The sequence below is a fragment of the Ixodes scapularis genome, unplaced genomic scaffold, assembly GCF_016920785.2.
Source record: "Ixodes scapularis isolate PalLabHiFi unplaced genomic scaffold, ASM1692078v2 PGA_scaffold9__187_contigs__length_104089568, whole genome shotgun sequence".
Taxonomy (NCBI): Eukaryota; Metazoa; Arthropoda; class Arachnida; order Ixodida; family Ixodidae; genus Ixodes; species Ixodes scapularis.
Window position 1 is genome coordinate 1,913,083 of NW_024609884.1, and position 16,445 is coordinate 1,929,527.

General features: G+C 45.1%; 1 protein-coding gene across 1 annotated transcript in view; it reads left to right on the forward strand.

Moving 5' to 3' along the window:
* Window positions 1-16,445, forward strand: part of LOC8034251 (eukaryotic translation initiation factor 6) — a 35,913-nt gene that overhangs the window by 14,198 nt on the left and 5,270 nt on the right. Inside the window, exons 4-6 of the mRNA XM_029992447.4 lie at window positions 7,575-7,685; window positions 13,320-13,385; window positions 13,441-13,622. Of these exons, the coding sequence (XP_029848307.1) occupies window positions 7,575-7,685; window positions 13,320-13,385; window positions 13,441-13,622 (359 nt within the window). The remainder of the gene's footprint in view (window positions 1-7,574; window positions 7,686-13,319; window positions 13,386-13,440; window positions 13,623-16,445) is intronic.

Genomic DNA, 16,445 nt, shown 5'->3' on the forward strand with positions numbered 1-16,445 from the left:
TTTACAGTGGCGAGAAGGAAAGTGAGGGTCGGGTTCCTTCTCTCTGCTTGCGGGCCGGCCTTTAAGAGTAACAACACTGTGGAGCAGTGGTGGCCATCTTGGGGCGTGAGACCAATGTTGCCAGAGGGGCAAAGGCAAACCTCATCAACGTTCCCGATGCTAGAGAAAACCAGTGTTATATTTGTTTTTGTGCTGGTTAATTCTAGTCAAAGTATTATTACTGTATCATTGATTGTTAGGTTCAAAAAGGAAAATGCAAACTATGCCTCAGGAATAGTTATTTTCACAACTGGCAATGAATGATGGAATCCTTCGAAGTTTTCCAATGGGATCTCAACTTCATTTTTGTTTGTCAGTACGGCAAGTTTCGCTAACAATCGTATGTCGATTCTTTCTGTTGGGTAGCGTTCGAAGCAAGGCGCGCTTACTACCTAATTAGACTCGTGGGGGTCATTCTCCCTGGGTAGAGAGGGAAACATTGGTGGATTTTTGAAGGCTACAAGTTAGACCACTGCAAAGCTGCTGACTCGCACATATACTTTTAACAGTTAAAGTTTACGAGGTCATAATTCTCGCGAATCTCACGAACTGAAAAATTAGCGCAGTTCAGACACACGCCAAAATTTCGGCCTTTCATCCCTGATACAAACTGTTTTCACTCGATCAGCAGACTAAACTTGTTACGTTTGTTTTAGAAGTCGCTGAAAGTTTGCAAAACGAGCTCAAGAGGTGGGAATTCCCACCTCGAAAATTACAAACGAGTCACTATTGCTGCTAGACAATATTTTTGTACAAAAAAAAAAAGTTGGTTACAAAATCTGAGAAGACAAAAGGAGCAAAACATTTTAATCACACCTCAGCAAGATTTCTAACCGTATATACATAACAATGTGAGAATCATCTACAGAAATGTTGCACATGAATGCAATATGAGTAACGGCATTGGCAAACTAAGCACATACAGTTTGTGCCGAGCGACAACCCGACATCTGTTGTAGTTTTTACCTTGTGACCTCAGGCACACAGAAACTAGAGCTATTCAACCTCCTGTGCTTTGAACTAAGCTTACAAAGCCACACATTATACTTAAACACAAATGCGATACATTAATACAAAAAGCTCAGTCGAGCTGAATACGACGATTCTCGAAAAACAATCCTTTTCCACCTTCTGCACGATATAAATTCACACAAAAAGGTTTTCAATCCAGCTCCTAGAAGATGACAATTGGGCATTGTTTTTAAGGCCCCGCTTGTATCTAACAAGCGGTTGTAAATATGTGCTTTTAACTTTTTCGCTAAAATTGTAAGGTCGCAGGTAATTCTACTAGTTATCAGAATAGCGTTAATACAGCTGGTATGTTGCTACAAACAATTCTAAGCCTCAGTACCACAATGCTCAGCAGATTAGAGAGACAGCTGCTCTCGTTCCAACACTTTTCGACCCACATTGTGACTTGACGGCCTTCGCCTTGCTGCTTAGCTTTGGGAGGGTGATCCGCAATTGGAGCATTGAGAAAGCTGTGGTCAGATGCTTCTCCAGATGATGGCAGCGAGGGAAGCCATCTGGAAGTTGGTGGGATTCCAAAGTCGCTTTCATCAGGGAGGCCAGTGAAATGTCGACCACTTTGTGCTCTGGGGAACACCTTGTCCGCATGCCCCAGCAGGTTGAACACATGGCGTGATGGACGGACCAGGGGATTCGGCTGAGACTGAGATCGATACGACTTAAAGGCTATCACTACGCTCCACTGGGTCAGTCTGAAGGAACTCCTTGCAGAAGTCACAAAGCTCTATTTTTTGTTTGCACCCGCTCTGGGTGATGTACCCTGATAGGTACACAAGAGACTCCACCTCGTCAATATCTGGAGCTCCATCCTCTAGGAAGCTGTCCTCAAAGAAAGAACTCGTCTGCTGCACCAATGTTCTTCGTTGAGCCAGCCTTCTTGATTGCAATAAATTCAAGTAGGTCGGCGCTCTCGTCAACTGCCCTGGTCTGAAGAACTGACTCAACATAATCAGCCGCAGCGCAAGCTTAAATTGGAGGGCCCTAGGCACCGGATTTTGTGGAGCGAACACACGAAAAAAGGTTTTCCAGAGCGTCTTGGGTGAGATGACCAAGCAAGACGAACTGGAACTTGTGAATGTTGAGAAGCTGGTGCTGGATATAAAGGGGGCACATGATGTGGACACAAGCACACCAGCTTGTACGGGCGTAAAACACGGTCCCTGGTTGTTGTTTTTTTTCCCTTGTAGAAAGGCGGGAGAAGATGCTAACAAACTCTTCGAGGAAAGCTACTGCTTGGTCGTGCGAGCCTGGCTTGAACAGGCTCATAGCCATACTGATGCCTCGTGATGTCATTAGGGAAAAGCACCGGAACACCTGTTCCACAAACCAAGCTGTGGTTAGGGCCTCCGAGGGAAGTTGTCCTAGGCACACAAGTACGCGGATGGCAGCTCCCACAGTGACAGCCACTGCTGAAGACACATTCATTTTTTCAAAGTGGCTTGGATCCAGGTAGCTCGTCGTGCTGCATCGATTTCAGCAAGGGCTTTGATGTGCACCACCGATACCTAACAAATACAAAAAAAAAAGAATAGTAAAGGAATGAATGATTGAGTGCTGGTGGACCCAAGTTCAAATAAATATGCTTAAAATATTGCTTAAAGGAATTGACAATTTGGAACGTACACCATACTCAATACATACATTCGAAGGAGTCAATAGCTCGGGTGTTATTTTTCAGTGTGCTCGGCAAAACATACGGCATTTGATTGGAAGAACCTGTTTTCTTATGGCAGTTTCTGATCCTGCCCTGACTATACTAACATTGCTTTTGCCATTAGTGAATGTAATCGGACAGTTACAAAAGCTGGTTGTAGCCCAGGCTGTTTTTATGCAATTAAGAAAAAGCCAGCATCTTTCCACTTTGCTCATCTTCGTGCCCTCAAGTAGGAGAAAGTTTATTGCGAATTCTGTGACAGCACATAATTGGTGATTAGCAGTTTAATGATTTATGGATTACTGCAGAGGGTTGAGCTTTTGTACAGCGCACTAAAGATTACTTTGTAAACATGCATATAGTACTTGCTTAAAATTTATGAATTTGACTCTTCTGCTCACTTCATTGATTGGAAGGCCGTACTTGGCCACGATGTCATCTGGCAAGAAGATCGATTGTCCCCTATCCAGGTGATGTCTTTAGCACACGGGGTGCATAAGCCAGGAAGTACAGCTGTCGGTCGGTGTCGGCTGCACAGGGGTGGTTGCAGGAGACTGCTGGCATTGCTGACCGTTTGGCGGAAATGCCACATTTCTTCCACGGTGCCTGGTTGCTCGGCCCCATATCCGAAATCACAGCGTCCACATAACAGCCTGCATCTTCACATTTCCTGATGACCGAGACTACGAGGTCCTTTAGGAATGCACCGTCAATGGAGTCCTCTGGCGAGCAAGATAGTGTTAGATAAGACATTAACACATAGCACTTACTGGAATATCTAATCAAATCAGCATGTGGATTATAAGTATATAAGCATAAGCAAGTATATAAGCATAGAGTAGTCAGGGTTGGAACTGCTGCACCATTTGCGCCATTCTGCGCCAGAAGCATTTGACTGTGCTATTCTGTACCAGTGAGTGCCAACTGCGCCAGAACCACTTACTTGTCCCATTGTGTGCCAAACACTAAACCCTGCTCCAAAGAATGCATTTCTTTTAGCTTCAATTTCTGTCGACTGACAATACGGTTGTCAACAATGAGCTTGTCTGGCTTGGCTGGGTTTGCTATTTTGCTATAGAGTGGCTGTTGCCGTTTTGTCTTTCTGGTTTTTTTGTTGGGTGTCTGTTGTTGCAGTTTCTTAAAGTAGCGTTCGATAGCTGTCGTGTTCCTGCACCATGCGGACTGGCTCTACGCTTCCGAGCTGTAAGTGTGCGGAAAAGTCGTTGGTTGGGCGTCGGGTTCAATACCCACAACCACCTGGCTTGACAGCTATGTCAAGAATCCTATCCGAAAGTTCCTTGCCCAAGCGAGCGGTCCAGTTGTTTGGTGCGCTTCAAATTCGTTTGCTTACACTTCTAGTTCTTGTTACAACAATAGCAATCACTTCAATTATTGTGGTCTGCCATCTACGATATAACCTTGTTTGAAAAATATCATGAACTGGAGCTGCACGCGCGTCGGATACAAGTCATGCGCATCATGCGGCCTGTAAGCAGCAGCCGAGCTTGAGCGGTCAGCCGAGTAACTGCGGTGAGCTCGGTTGTGGCTGAGAGTTACCGACGTATTAAATAATAAAGGCGGCAATAGAAAACCACACTCTTTGGAGCGGCTCCGCGAAGCTCGTTAATTACGGACCGCATTGCCCCGAAGTTGAAGGGGGCGCCGTAAAGTTTTTGTGTGTAATGATTAGGTTTAGCGGAACGTGTTAGCGCTTTTACGGGAGGCCTCGAATTCCGCTCAAAACTTCTCGTTTCTGGGTGAACGTCGGGTACACTTCCGTAGAAGTTGTTTATCTTTGATAGCCTCGAGTATGTTTTTTTTTTTTACCTTAACAGTTACTGTACTAGATTCCTTAGATAAGCTTATCTTTTGGGTGGTGGAACTGCTGCGCCATTTGCGCCGAACTGCGCCAGAATGAATTACCTGCCATTTCCAATTTCCAAAAATTTCCAATTTTTAAATAGTACTTTCATGTAATATGGTATTTGAAATTCGCCTCCAAACGAACTGCGATATTCATACTTTTCGAAGTGTTGATCGCTGCGGGTTGGCCCCCTTGAGTGCGCTTCTCCTCAAGCACCGGTGCACTGCGGAGAGGCAATACACGCGGAACGGACACAGCTACGTGTCTGGTGTATTAAAAAAAAAAAAAAAAAACAGGAAATTTGGTGATTGTTGATTTTACATTGCAGTAAAAATCTTCAAAATTTCACTGTGGCTATTATGCGAGGATACATGTTTGGCAGCGATGTTCTAAAAACCAGTGTTCATTAATTGTGCTTGTTCTTTGTTTTTTTTTTTCTGTTTAATTCAGAATTGCAGAAAATATTTCTAATTTTATGTCAAATCTCGTTTTTACTTGCCATCCAAAGTATGTACTTGACTTTCTGAGGCTGCAGTCTGTAAATATAGTTGGATTAAATTTAACAGAGCTCATGAGTGGGCAATTAAGCTTAGGAACAACCTTCCCAAGTTCAGCTGAACTTTCGTTTGAACACAGTGTAACGGTAGCAAAAGGCGTGGAGAAACCGCAGCACTCTTCAATGTTTTATTCAGAAGTATTCGGCCAGAAACAACTATTCACCTTGAATTTGCTTCAAACCCGAAATTCATTATTTGCACATGCTTTTGAAGAGTTGCCTGTTTTTGTACAAACGGTGCTCACATCGATTGAAATGAATAGTTAGCGCTACTCGTGATCAGTTAAAGTAGGTAGGTGCTTCGCTTAGCCGATCGTGACCGGTAGCAGGTTGAATACGGGCGAGGGCAGTTAACGGTTTCTGTGCGAATGGTGCTCATATCAATTGCAATGAATAGCTAGCGCTACTCGTGATTGGCTAGAGTAGCCTGTGCTCTGTTAGCCGATCTGTGATTGGTAGCAGGCTGAATACGAGCGAGGGCAGTGTGCTGCACAAAAGTGTTTATTTGATGTCGAACTCGCGACAATTACGTCACCGTGTTTCAAACCCTGTACAAAGTATCCAAAACATCTTCTTTGCGTCAAACACAGACCAAAGATTGGTACTGCTAATAGGTATATTGAGACATCTGCCAAGTTATTGATTAATGATTGTTCAATAAATAAATAAATATCTGTAGTGGCCAGGTCGTCTTTAGGTAGAACACTTTACATAGTCTCCCAAAAGTCTGACTGCAGTTTTTTTGTTGTTTTTTTTCACAGCTAACTTGCAGAGAGATTGTTTGAAATTTTTTGACGTGAAAACTCAAAATTGTTTGCTCCAAAAGTCGGAATCTCTGCACCAAAATCCGTTGTTCCCTGCTACAAGAGCTGCTCCAAATCACCACTTGTCAGTTCCACCGCTGATCTTTCGGTGTTTAAAATAAACAATAGAAAATTAAGCCAAAAGTTGGGAGGATTATCTTTCAGGTGTGGGGGCATCTCTCAGATATCATGGTAGTATTTTTGCGACTCGTCTGTTTTTTGGAGTGCCCGATTTCACCAAAAACTTTCTTTTTACGCTTTTGAATGCGTATTTATGAGTTCAATGCTGCAGTCTTTTTTTTTTTTTTTTTTTTTTTTTCAGATGATTTGGCAGTTTGTGCGCCTCTGTTTACTTATTTTCGCCATTATTTTGCATGTACACGTGATTTCAATGCTGCAGTCTTTTTTTCAGATGATTGGGCAATTTGTGCGCCCGTTTATATATATATTTTTTGCTATCATTTTTTATATATATATACACATTGATGTTTCTTGTTTTCCATGTCTTTTCAGATACTATGTTGATTTTCTCACTTTGTACAAGTGTATAAAGAGTGTGCTTATTATTTAATCATTTGAAAAAAGCGTTGAATGCATGTAGCTTTGTCAATGTGCCTCTTGTGCCTAAACCCCTGGAGGTCTTTCGTATCGTTGAGTAAATGAATAGCAAGCACCAGTTTACACTGTCTAAACATCTAATAGACTACTTGCAAAAGAATGGACCCTTTCCAGAATTCAGTCCGGCAACTTTGGTCACTATCATCATCTGAAAAATGGGATATGTGCTGTACTAATGGCGGCCTTCTGTTTCCTGATGAAGGAAGAAGTCGAAGATGCTACTAAGCAGATGATTCGTGGCCTATACATTGTAGACATTAGCGCAACGTGAAGCAGGAATTGGATGCAAGAGCTGCGTAATCGTTCGTTTCCAACTCGGGCCCAGTGACTACATTAGTAGCAGACACTCTTCTTCAAAGCCCTTAATGTATACAACTTTATTAAGGTGTCTGTGTGGGTTGGAGCCTCATTCAGACTGGTTGAAGTTTTTTCGCCGTCGACACTGAGATTGAAAAAGAACTGTACAGTGAAGCACACTTTCTTGTTTATTGTTGACTTGCGAAAGTGACAGTGCCCCGTAAAATACTGCAGACCCCAGGTTCATTGCCGCCATTAGTATGGTAAATGTTAAGCTGCAGTTTGAGTTGCCAGATGGCACTAAATTCAGGAAAGGGTCTATTGTGGCACCTGTGGCACCCAAAGGAATTCTGGGATGCTTGGGCGGTACAGTTGACTCATTATTTTAAACTTCTGGATGATTCAAACTAATGTGCAGGTCCTATCCTATGCACATCTGTGGGAGAAAGCTCCCAGTAATTGAGAATTCTTTGTTCAAACTGATTTTCAGTCCCTTCCAAGTTTGAATTAATGACATTCGACCGTAGATGCTGCAGATGCAGGCATACAACCAAGCGCAACCTTTTGGGCTATTTGCAGCTGGTCTCTAAATGTGTTTTTGTTGGTCTGAGAAAACGCTTTGGCAGAATGTGTTTGGGCATCAGTGTGGACTCTGGGAGCGAATTGTGCCATCTCTGGATGTTTTAATGACTGCATTTCTCTGTGTGGGGTCAGGAGACGGAGGAAATCATAGCGGACGTGCTCAAGGTGGAGGTCTTCCGGCAGACGATAGCGTCCAACGTCTTGGTGGGCAGCTACTGCGCCCTGAGCAATCAGGGCGGTCTGGTGAGTCCTTGAATCAATCGGGTCGAGTTCTTGGCCCTCAGAGGCCCATAGAGTTGTTAGAATGTACGCCAGAGGATCTAAGCGACTTGCGGTTAGCAACCGGTCCACTTTTGCATTGGGGTGTTTTCGGATAACAAAACATTTTTTTTTCATCAAAATTAAGAAATTTTGCCATCACAATGATGCTAATGTTGATGATCTGAGAGATTTATTGGTTACTAATTAATTAACCCTATTTACAAGCGATTGAAAAAGTATATATACCGTATTTACTCGCACAATGAACGCACTCGCGTAATAAACGCACCCCCCAAGTCGGCTCTCAAAATTTCGACTTTTTTTTTCACTCGCGTAATATACGCACCCCCAACTCTGACGTCAAAATTTTGACCCCCTCCCCCACGCGCGCGAAATGAACGCACTTTTCTATCCTGGTGCAGCGAGGTCGCGAATGCATGAGCAGCGTGGGCGAACAAAACGCCTTGCAAAAGGCGTTAAAAAAATTCGCAATGATCCAAGGGAAGCAAGAAAAAAAAAAACATAAAAAAGTGCTTTTTTTATTTTTTTATTTTTACAGCGCAGTTTGGATTTTAGGTTCGAGCGCCACCGCGCGCAAGGAGGTAAGAAAGAGAAGCGCTCTAAGCGAACAAAACAGCTTGCAAAAGGCGGCAAAAAAAAAAAAAAAAAAATTGCGGAACTAAGAAAAAACAAAAACAAAGACAGGGGTGGAACGGCTGCACCATTTGCGCCATTTTGCGCCAGACGCATATATCTGCGCCATTCTGCGCCATGTTGCAGAAACTGCGCCACAACCAATACCACAACCAATGCGCCAGTATGCGCTAAATCGCAAAACGTGCCCCCCAAAAATTTTATTTTTTGTCCTGGTTTCGGTTTTTATCGACTCGATTGGCAACAATGAGCACGTTTAGCTTGGTCGGCCTTGTAATCCTTTGTTCTGTTTATTCTCCCTGTGTATCCCGAGTTGGAAGCGCGTGAAAGAACTCGGATTCTAAGCGCCACACGACCTGCGACTGGATTGTTATTCTTCAACCATAAGCGGTCGGCCTAGGTGAGGTCGAGTCGTTCAGCGTCAGATTGCCTGAAGCTCTGTGGCCCGGGATCCAAACGTTAGCCTTCATCGTTGTTGGAACCGCATTCTCTCAAGATAAATTTTGATTTGATAGAGCTGCACGCGGTCTGATCCGAAACCTTGCTGGCCAGCAGCCCTCACGCGAGCGCTTCAGATACGATAACTCCGTTAATCATAGTCTGCTGCTTCGATATTGAGTTGCACAACTCGAAATTTGTTTCCCTGTTCCTCCGCGCTACTGCACGCCCGTCGCTTACGCACGCCACGTGGTTCGCAGATATACTTACTATGTTGAGCACGTGTGGGTTGTGCGATAAGCAGTGCTGGTTTGCATTTTGAGCAGCTGAAAGCCACTCGGAAATATCAAGGACGCTATCTTCAGAAACATATGGTACTTGCTTTTTGGTTCTCATTAAGGCTCACAAAGTTTCAAGTTTTCGCATCTGTTACACTGTTATCCCATCTACCTAGGTCCCTAACCACTCATGTTCATCCATGCTGCTTAGCACAATTGAAATTGCTCCCGTGCTTGTCTAAGGCACAAGCTGAAGTGCAATGAAAACTGAACTGAGCTGCTCCTAGCCTGCTCCAGAACGCAGTTTTAGCTGCTCCCAACCTGCTCCTAAACAGCTGTTTCAGCTGCTCCCGTGGCTGCTCCCAAGCGCAGTTCATGAGTTCCACCCCTGAAAGAGTTTTTTTTTTTTTTTTTTTTATAGTTTGGTTACAGGGGAGGTGGGGGTCGCGCGCCGCGCGAAAGAAGGTAAGAAAGAGGAACGGAGAAGCCCTCTAAGCAAACGTAACAGCTTGCAAAAGGCGGCAAAAAGAGAGAGAAAAAAAAAACGAACTGAGGAAAAAACAAAAGAAAAAAAAGGAGCTTTTTTTTCTTTTTTGCACAGCGCAGTTTGGTTACCGGGGGGGGGGTTGCGCGCCGCGCGCAAGGAGATAAGAAAGATACGCGGAGAGCCCTCCCTAACCAACGCCTAAGCAAACAAAACAGCTTGCCAAAGGCGGCCAAAAAAAAAAATAACAAGGGATTTAAAAAAACAAAGGAGTTTTTTTGCTTTTGCACAGCTTAGTTTGGTTACGGGGTCGGGCGCTGCGCGCAAAGAGATAAGAAGTTATTTCGATTTTTCAGGATAAAAGGTCTTCATTATGCGAGTAAATACAGACGCAAAAATTTTACTTGGCCTAATGAACGCCCCCCCCCCCTCCCTCCTCAACCTTGCATAGATTTTTCGGGGGAAAAAAGTGTGTTCATTCTGCGAGTAAATACGGTAACGGTAAAATTATGTAGACTATAAAAAGTGTTCATCTTTTTATTATTGCGCTGATTTTATCGGGCAATAAAGAGTTTTCTGGCCTTCTCCCATTTTTATTAAAGTCTTCGAGCATGCGAACATGATGTTTTGAATGCGACAACAAAATCACCTTTGTGCCTACACGCAAGTACGAGATAACAAAACAAATACTATTTATGACAGCCAGTCGCGCCAAGATGGCCAGGGAGCATCATCGTACCGAAAGCGTTCCTCCGCCAATTTGGATGTCTTTGGCACCATGCATGCAATAAACTTATAACTCATGCTTATTTCCCCACATCTCTTACAATTATGTTGCTCTTATTGCGTGTTTCAAGACAGTAAAATTATTTTTTGATGCCTCTAGCACTGACACCGCACGCGACGGCATACATCTTCGTACCACCATCACATGCAACGTCAGTTTTTAGGCATTGAAAAATAATTTTACTGTATTGGAATACGTGAGAAGAGCAACATAATTGTAAGAGATCTGGACAAATAAGCACGAGTGATAAGTTCATTGCACGTGCGGCGCCAAAAACGTTTACATTGGCCGAGGAACGCTTTCGGTACGATGATGCTCATAGCGATCTTGGTGCGACTGGTTGGAATGACAACCTTTTGAAGATATGAAAGGCCCAAAATGGTGATCGCCATGGCAACAGAGAGCGATCAGCCAATCACTTTGATAGGTTTTGTCGTCTGTATGTTGGTATTTGTTTGTGTCCGGCTAGCAGATGGGAAGGCAACGGTGCTACTTCCACAGATCCAGCGATTTTAAGTGGTACCGGCCTGGGCGACATGGGCACAGGGCACTATCAATAGGGGAGCTCCTCTTTCTTAAAAATAAGCAAAAGCTCATTTTTAAGCTTTTTGATTTCGTTTGACACAACGCCCGACACGACGTAATACGCTCGATCGCCGATTGTTTTTGGAACACGGTTCTCGGCGGACGGTGTGCTCCTATGGGGCCACTTCTCGCATGTTTACTAACATGATGTCATACCGTGTATATGTGGGCTGATTTTCGACTGGTTGCCACCTGCTTCGATGGACCTTTTTCTAGAAGAGTTTGGCGCATGTGCGAGCTCCCGACACCCAGCGGCTAACGTTCAAATTACGTCTGGTCGGTCCGGCGGTCGTGGCGTCGACCGGGCTGCGGCGAACATAGGGCTCGTAAGCGTCCACCGCGACTGCTCTATTAAGTTTTACTTTATTTTATTTTTATTTTGAGTGACCCACCAACAGCTGAACGCCTCCTCGGTGGTGCACTTATCAATGAGTCAATTATTAGTAAAATTTTAAACAGGATAAAAACGAAATGTTAGGACAAAACAGTAGTCTCAAGACACTTTCTAAATTTGTGCTCTTCATCAAAAATATCAAGATGATATTTTTGATCTGCTTTGATCAGCAATTTTGGCGTGTAAACGTGTAGGAGAGGGATGCCGACTCCCCTCTCCCGAGCGGACGCGCCGCCAATCACCACTCAAGTTAGGACGCACTTAGTCGGGACACGCTACCCGAAATCACCGGTCAGACGTGGTTGTGTAAGAACAGTACAGTGAAACCCGTTTAGGACAAACCCACATACAGCGAATTATTGTCGATATCGAACTCACGAAAAATTTAAATCAAAATGTATGTAAAAAGTACTTTTTATAACGAACAACATATTGGCTATATCAAACTTTTTTCCCCTGGGAAAGCTTCCAAAAACGCGCAAACAATCATCTTTCAGCCAATGCCTTCGCCTGAAAAAGTATAGGAAAGAAAAAAAAATTCCAAAAGCTCGAGCTGCAAACAAAAATAAGCAAAGAAAAGCGATTCCGAAGGGCACAGAAAAAAAAAAATTTAAGTGCAAAGCGGTTGCTTACGAAGAAAAGCAATTAAAAAACGAACATAAGCAAAAAAAAAAATTTTTTTTCTTGCGCATTGTTACAAGGCGGAAGCGAAGGGATGAGAAAGAAAGAGAAGCTCTCGCCTCCTCTCCCTTCACACCCTGTTTCACCTAAAGTCACTTTAGTTTGACCTAGGGGGCCTTCATGTCCCGCCGAAGAGAACTTGAAGGCACTCTAGTTTGACCCTCCTCACCTTGCGCGTTCACTTGGGGCTTCACACGTCACGCCCCAAGAGGCAATAAGCCTATCGCATTTCATATTCCATAACATTGTCACATGCCGTTGAAAGCGTCAACCACAGGCAAAGCTCTCTCTCTCCCTCCCTCCTTTCTTCTCGTTAATTTAGTCGTTGTTGTCGTCTTTCGTGACCCATTGCACTTTCTGTTCACTGTGCGGGCCAGCTAGTTCGCACCTGAAATGACGACGAAGCAGCGGCAGGCTCTGCCACTTTCCGACAAAGTCGACATCATCAGTCGTGTGGAGCACAGCGAAAAGAAATCAGACGTTGCCACCGCTTACAAGATCCCCAGAAGTACGCTGAGTACAATTTTTAAAAACAAGTCTGCCATCTGAGACAAGGCCCGTGAACGGCCAAACGCGGACAGCAGGCGCATCTGCAAGCCGGTGTACGACAAGGTGGAAAAAGCGCTGTACCAATGGTTTTTGGACATTCGTGTGCGGAACCTGCCGGTCTCCGGACCAACGTTGCAAAGCAAGGCTAGAGATTTTGCATCCCTCCTGAACGTTGAGGCCTTCACCACTGGATCTGGGTGGCTGCAGCGATTTAAAGATCGATATTTAATCGTCGGGAAAGTCGTAGCTGGGATTTGTAAATGGGTTTTGCTATATCGAACTACTTGCTATATCGAACTGATCGTAGCGTTTCCTGCTGTTCGTTATAAATGGGTTTCACTATATTAATTGTGCTGGAAGGGCTCGTAAACGAAAATTTTATGAAAACATCACGTTCTGCGATTCTGAACTGATCTCCAATAAACGTTCCTACAAAAAAAGCTTTTCTTTGCTTTTACTCAAAAACATGCTTTCTAAATGCAAGTAATGCCCACAATAAAAAAAAAAAAAAAAAAAAAAAAGATTGAGAGTTTATTTTGGTGCCATGGAGCCTGGGAGTTTGGGTACCCTGGGAAGATTGAGTGACTCCAGTCGGTGCTAAGATGGAAGGGCATAAGAGTTGGTAAAGCTGGTCCCTTGGACCACCTCTGGTTGGTACATCCACCGCCACCTTTACATGAAAAAGGTCCATTTGAAACTAGCGCCAGCCGAAGTATCCATTGTATAGACGGGCCTGCTGTCAGGGTTCTCTGTTGGCTGTTCCCAGGTCCATCCGAGGACTTCGGTCGAGGACCAGGGAGAGCTGTCTTCTCTGCTCCAGGTCCCTCTGGTGGTACGTAGACAACCCTTGCTCTGCAAGGCGGGAGACTAACTCTTCCCGACCGCAGGCCGGCACGGTGAACCGCGGCAGCGACGTGGTGGGGGCGGGCATGGTGGTCAACGACTGGTGTGCCTTCTGCGGCATGGACACCACCAGCACGGAGCTGTCCGTGGTGGAGAGCGTCTTCAGGCTCAACGAGGCCACCCCGGCGGCCATCACGACCACCATGAAGGCCTCCCTCATCGAGAGGTGACCCACTTTCCGCCCTGCCGTCTGTCCTCCGCGGAGATTTCGCCGAGCATTCTATTAAAAGCCGATTAATTAACTAACAAGTAAAAATTATCGTAATATTGGGACATTAAAGTATGATTGAAAAACAGCTCTTTAATTTGACATTAACTTTATACGGTGGAACCTTATTAATTGGAAGTCAGTCGGACGGTGAAAAAGATCCGATTTATGCGGATTTGCTAATTATCTAAAAACGAAAGAAAACTACCATAAATTGTGTGTGAAGCCTTGAATCTTTAGGGAAACATTTTATTCAAGACGAGTAGTCAAAACCAGAGCCTCTGGTCAAAACGAGAGAACATCACCCGAAGTAGTCGTCGCTGTGGTTGTTATTGGACTGCCGCGTTCTGTAATTAGTGGCGCCGAACGTCATGTTTTCAAGAAGGCTAACTAGGCGCAACATCTTAGAATCGCCGCCGTTACATTTCACGAAGCTGCGGACAACTTTCAGCAATTGTATAACTTCCCCTAGAGCAGGTGCCCAAGGCGGCTCATCATCGCCGTCAATCTCTGTCGTCCCACGGTCAGTGATTTCGCTCTCAAGGTCCGCGTAGCAGGTTTGCTCATTCTGTTCCATGTTTAAGTACTCGGTGAACCTGATGCCGACCAACTCACCGTCCCTGTCCTTAATGCGGGAGCAAAGCTCGTCTCCCTCATCATCAACCCCAGGGACAACACTGGCAGTAGCACTGGCGGCATCCGTGGTATCCTCCACGGCCGGTCGTTCCTTCGAAAATCCAGAGTGTTCGAAGCACCTCTTGATGACTTCACCTGTTTCCACGCATCCACAATCAGGCATATAGCCCCGAGAAGATAAATGGCCCTTGTCGTAGCAGAGTAACAGCAGCTTCAAAAGGTGGTAGCGATAGATCTTCCGCGTATGAGGAATAACTCCTTGGTCCATTGGCTGCGAGATGGACGTCGTGTTCGGGGGGAGGAAGGCCGGCTTGATCGTTTGGAGGTTCTGAATGTCACCATGGCCGGGACAGTTGCCAACGACGAAAACAACTTTTCGTCCTGCTGCGGCCAACTTTCGATCATGGAGATATACATACTCTTTGAAGATGGCTGCTGTGACCCAGTCTTTCTGGTTGTTTTGGTAGACGGGTTCATTGGCCGGTGGAAGCCGAGCATTCTTGAATCGTCGTGGCTTCTCTGCTTTTCCTAGGACCAGGAGGGGCAGCTTGTGTTCGCCCGTCATGTCTGCACTATTCTAGACTGTGGATCCTATCTTTTGCCCGTTTCCGTCCTATGACGTCGGTGTCTTTCGCTGCTTACGTTTTTGTAGGAAGCATCTTGTAAGAAAGAGCTGCTTCGTCCAGATTGTAGACGTCCTCTGCGCTGTACTTGCTAAGAAGTGGAGCCTAGGTGTCCTTTATCCAGTCTTTGACAACAGTCTTGTCCGCGCTGCTGCCACACCACCACACACCGTAAGGAATGTCAAGTTGTTCAGTTCTTTGAAGCGAGAAAACCATCCGTTGCTGCACTTGAATTCTTCGTGTCCAAGTTTCGAAGCTAAATCGTTGACCTTCTTTCGGAAAATCGTGTCGTCGACTGGAAGGTGAGCTGCGGTGGCATTCTGGGGCTAGGTTATCGGGGCAGCTCTGATGTCCGGGTATGTGGGGAATTGAATTTGCGAACGCTTTGCAGAGTGCGTCTTGCTGTACGCCTCAATGATCCCTGCTTGGTTCTTCGGAATGGTGCAAAGTGTGGAGATTGGCACCTGGTGCTTCTCCGCGAGCTTTGTTTTTGAGCACGTCGATTTGTTTGCTTCTTCGATGAGGCAAATCTTTTGCTTCGAGGTTAAGGATTCATACTTTGGCGTCTTTGGCCTGTGCAGCTCGTAACGGCCCGAACCACAGCGGCGCAGCAACAAGAACAACGATGACCGACACCGATCCGATCATAAACTCCACGTGAGGCGAGAGCAACTAAGCCTACCCAACACCTGCCCAAGCCCCGAAAAACAAAGGGACTACTAAGTGCATGAACCAGGATACAGAAAACGCAGGAAACGGAGCAGCGAAGGCCATGTTTTTTTTTGCTTCCGAATCTGGACGCCAACTGGCGCCACCTAGCAACTAAACATTGAGCCGGAGTAGACCAAATCAGCGAATTAATTGGGTAGGCACGCGCGGAGCGCTCATATTATCCGGTTGTATTTTAATGAGAAGTCATGGGACCGTGGAAATTTCTGATTATCTGCGATTTCAAATAAACCGAGATTGAATTATTGAGGTTCTACTGTAATTGTAGGATACATAGAAGGGAAGTTATAAACCGTGACCACTTTCCATTCTAGCAGAACTGTACCGGTGACTGCTTTTACCATAGCTATGCGGAGAGCAAGTCGTCTGCTTCTTGAGCAAGAGTCGCGGTGACATCAGAAAGACATCGACTTCTGATTGGCTCCGATTGAAAGATGGTGGGTAGACCTATAAGCAAGCTGCCTTGAGGTCTACCCCCTACCCTCCTAATCAGAGCCAATCAGAGCTGGGCTTTCTGACATCACCACAAACTCTGCAAAAGAAGCAGACAAACTTCCGGTCTGCATTGGAGCGTGTTTGCACTCGACTAGGTTTCAACTGGGTCACTGCTTATTCCACCTTTTTACGCTGGAAAACATAAAAAATGTATGCGACGCTTTAGTAAAATATTGATTGCAGTGATGTGATTGCTGCACCAAACTGCGCCATGGGTCTAACCCTGATACATCCTGCTACATTTTTCCGAAATATGGGTAATCTGCGCCAAGCCTGCGCCAAAGGAGCAATTTCGGTC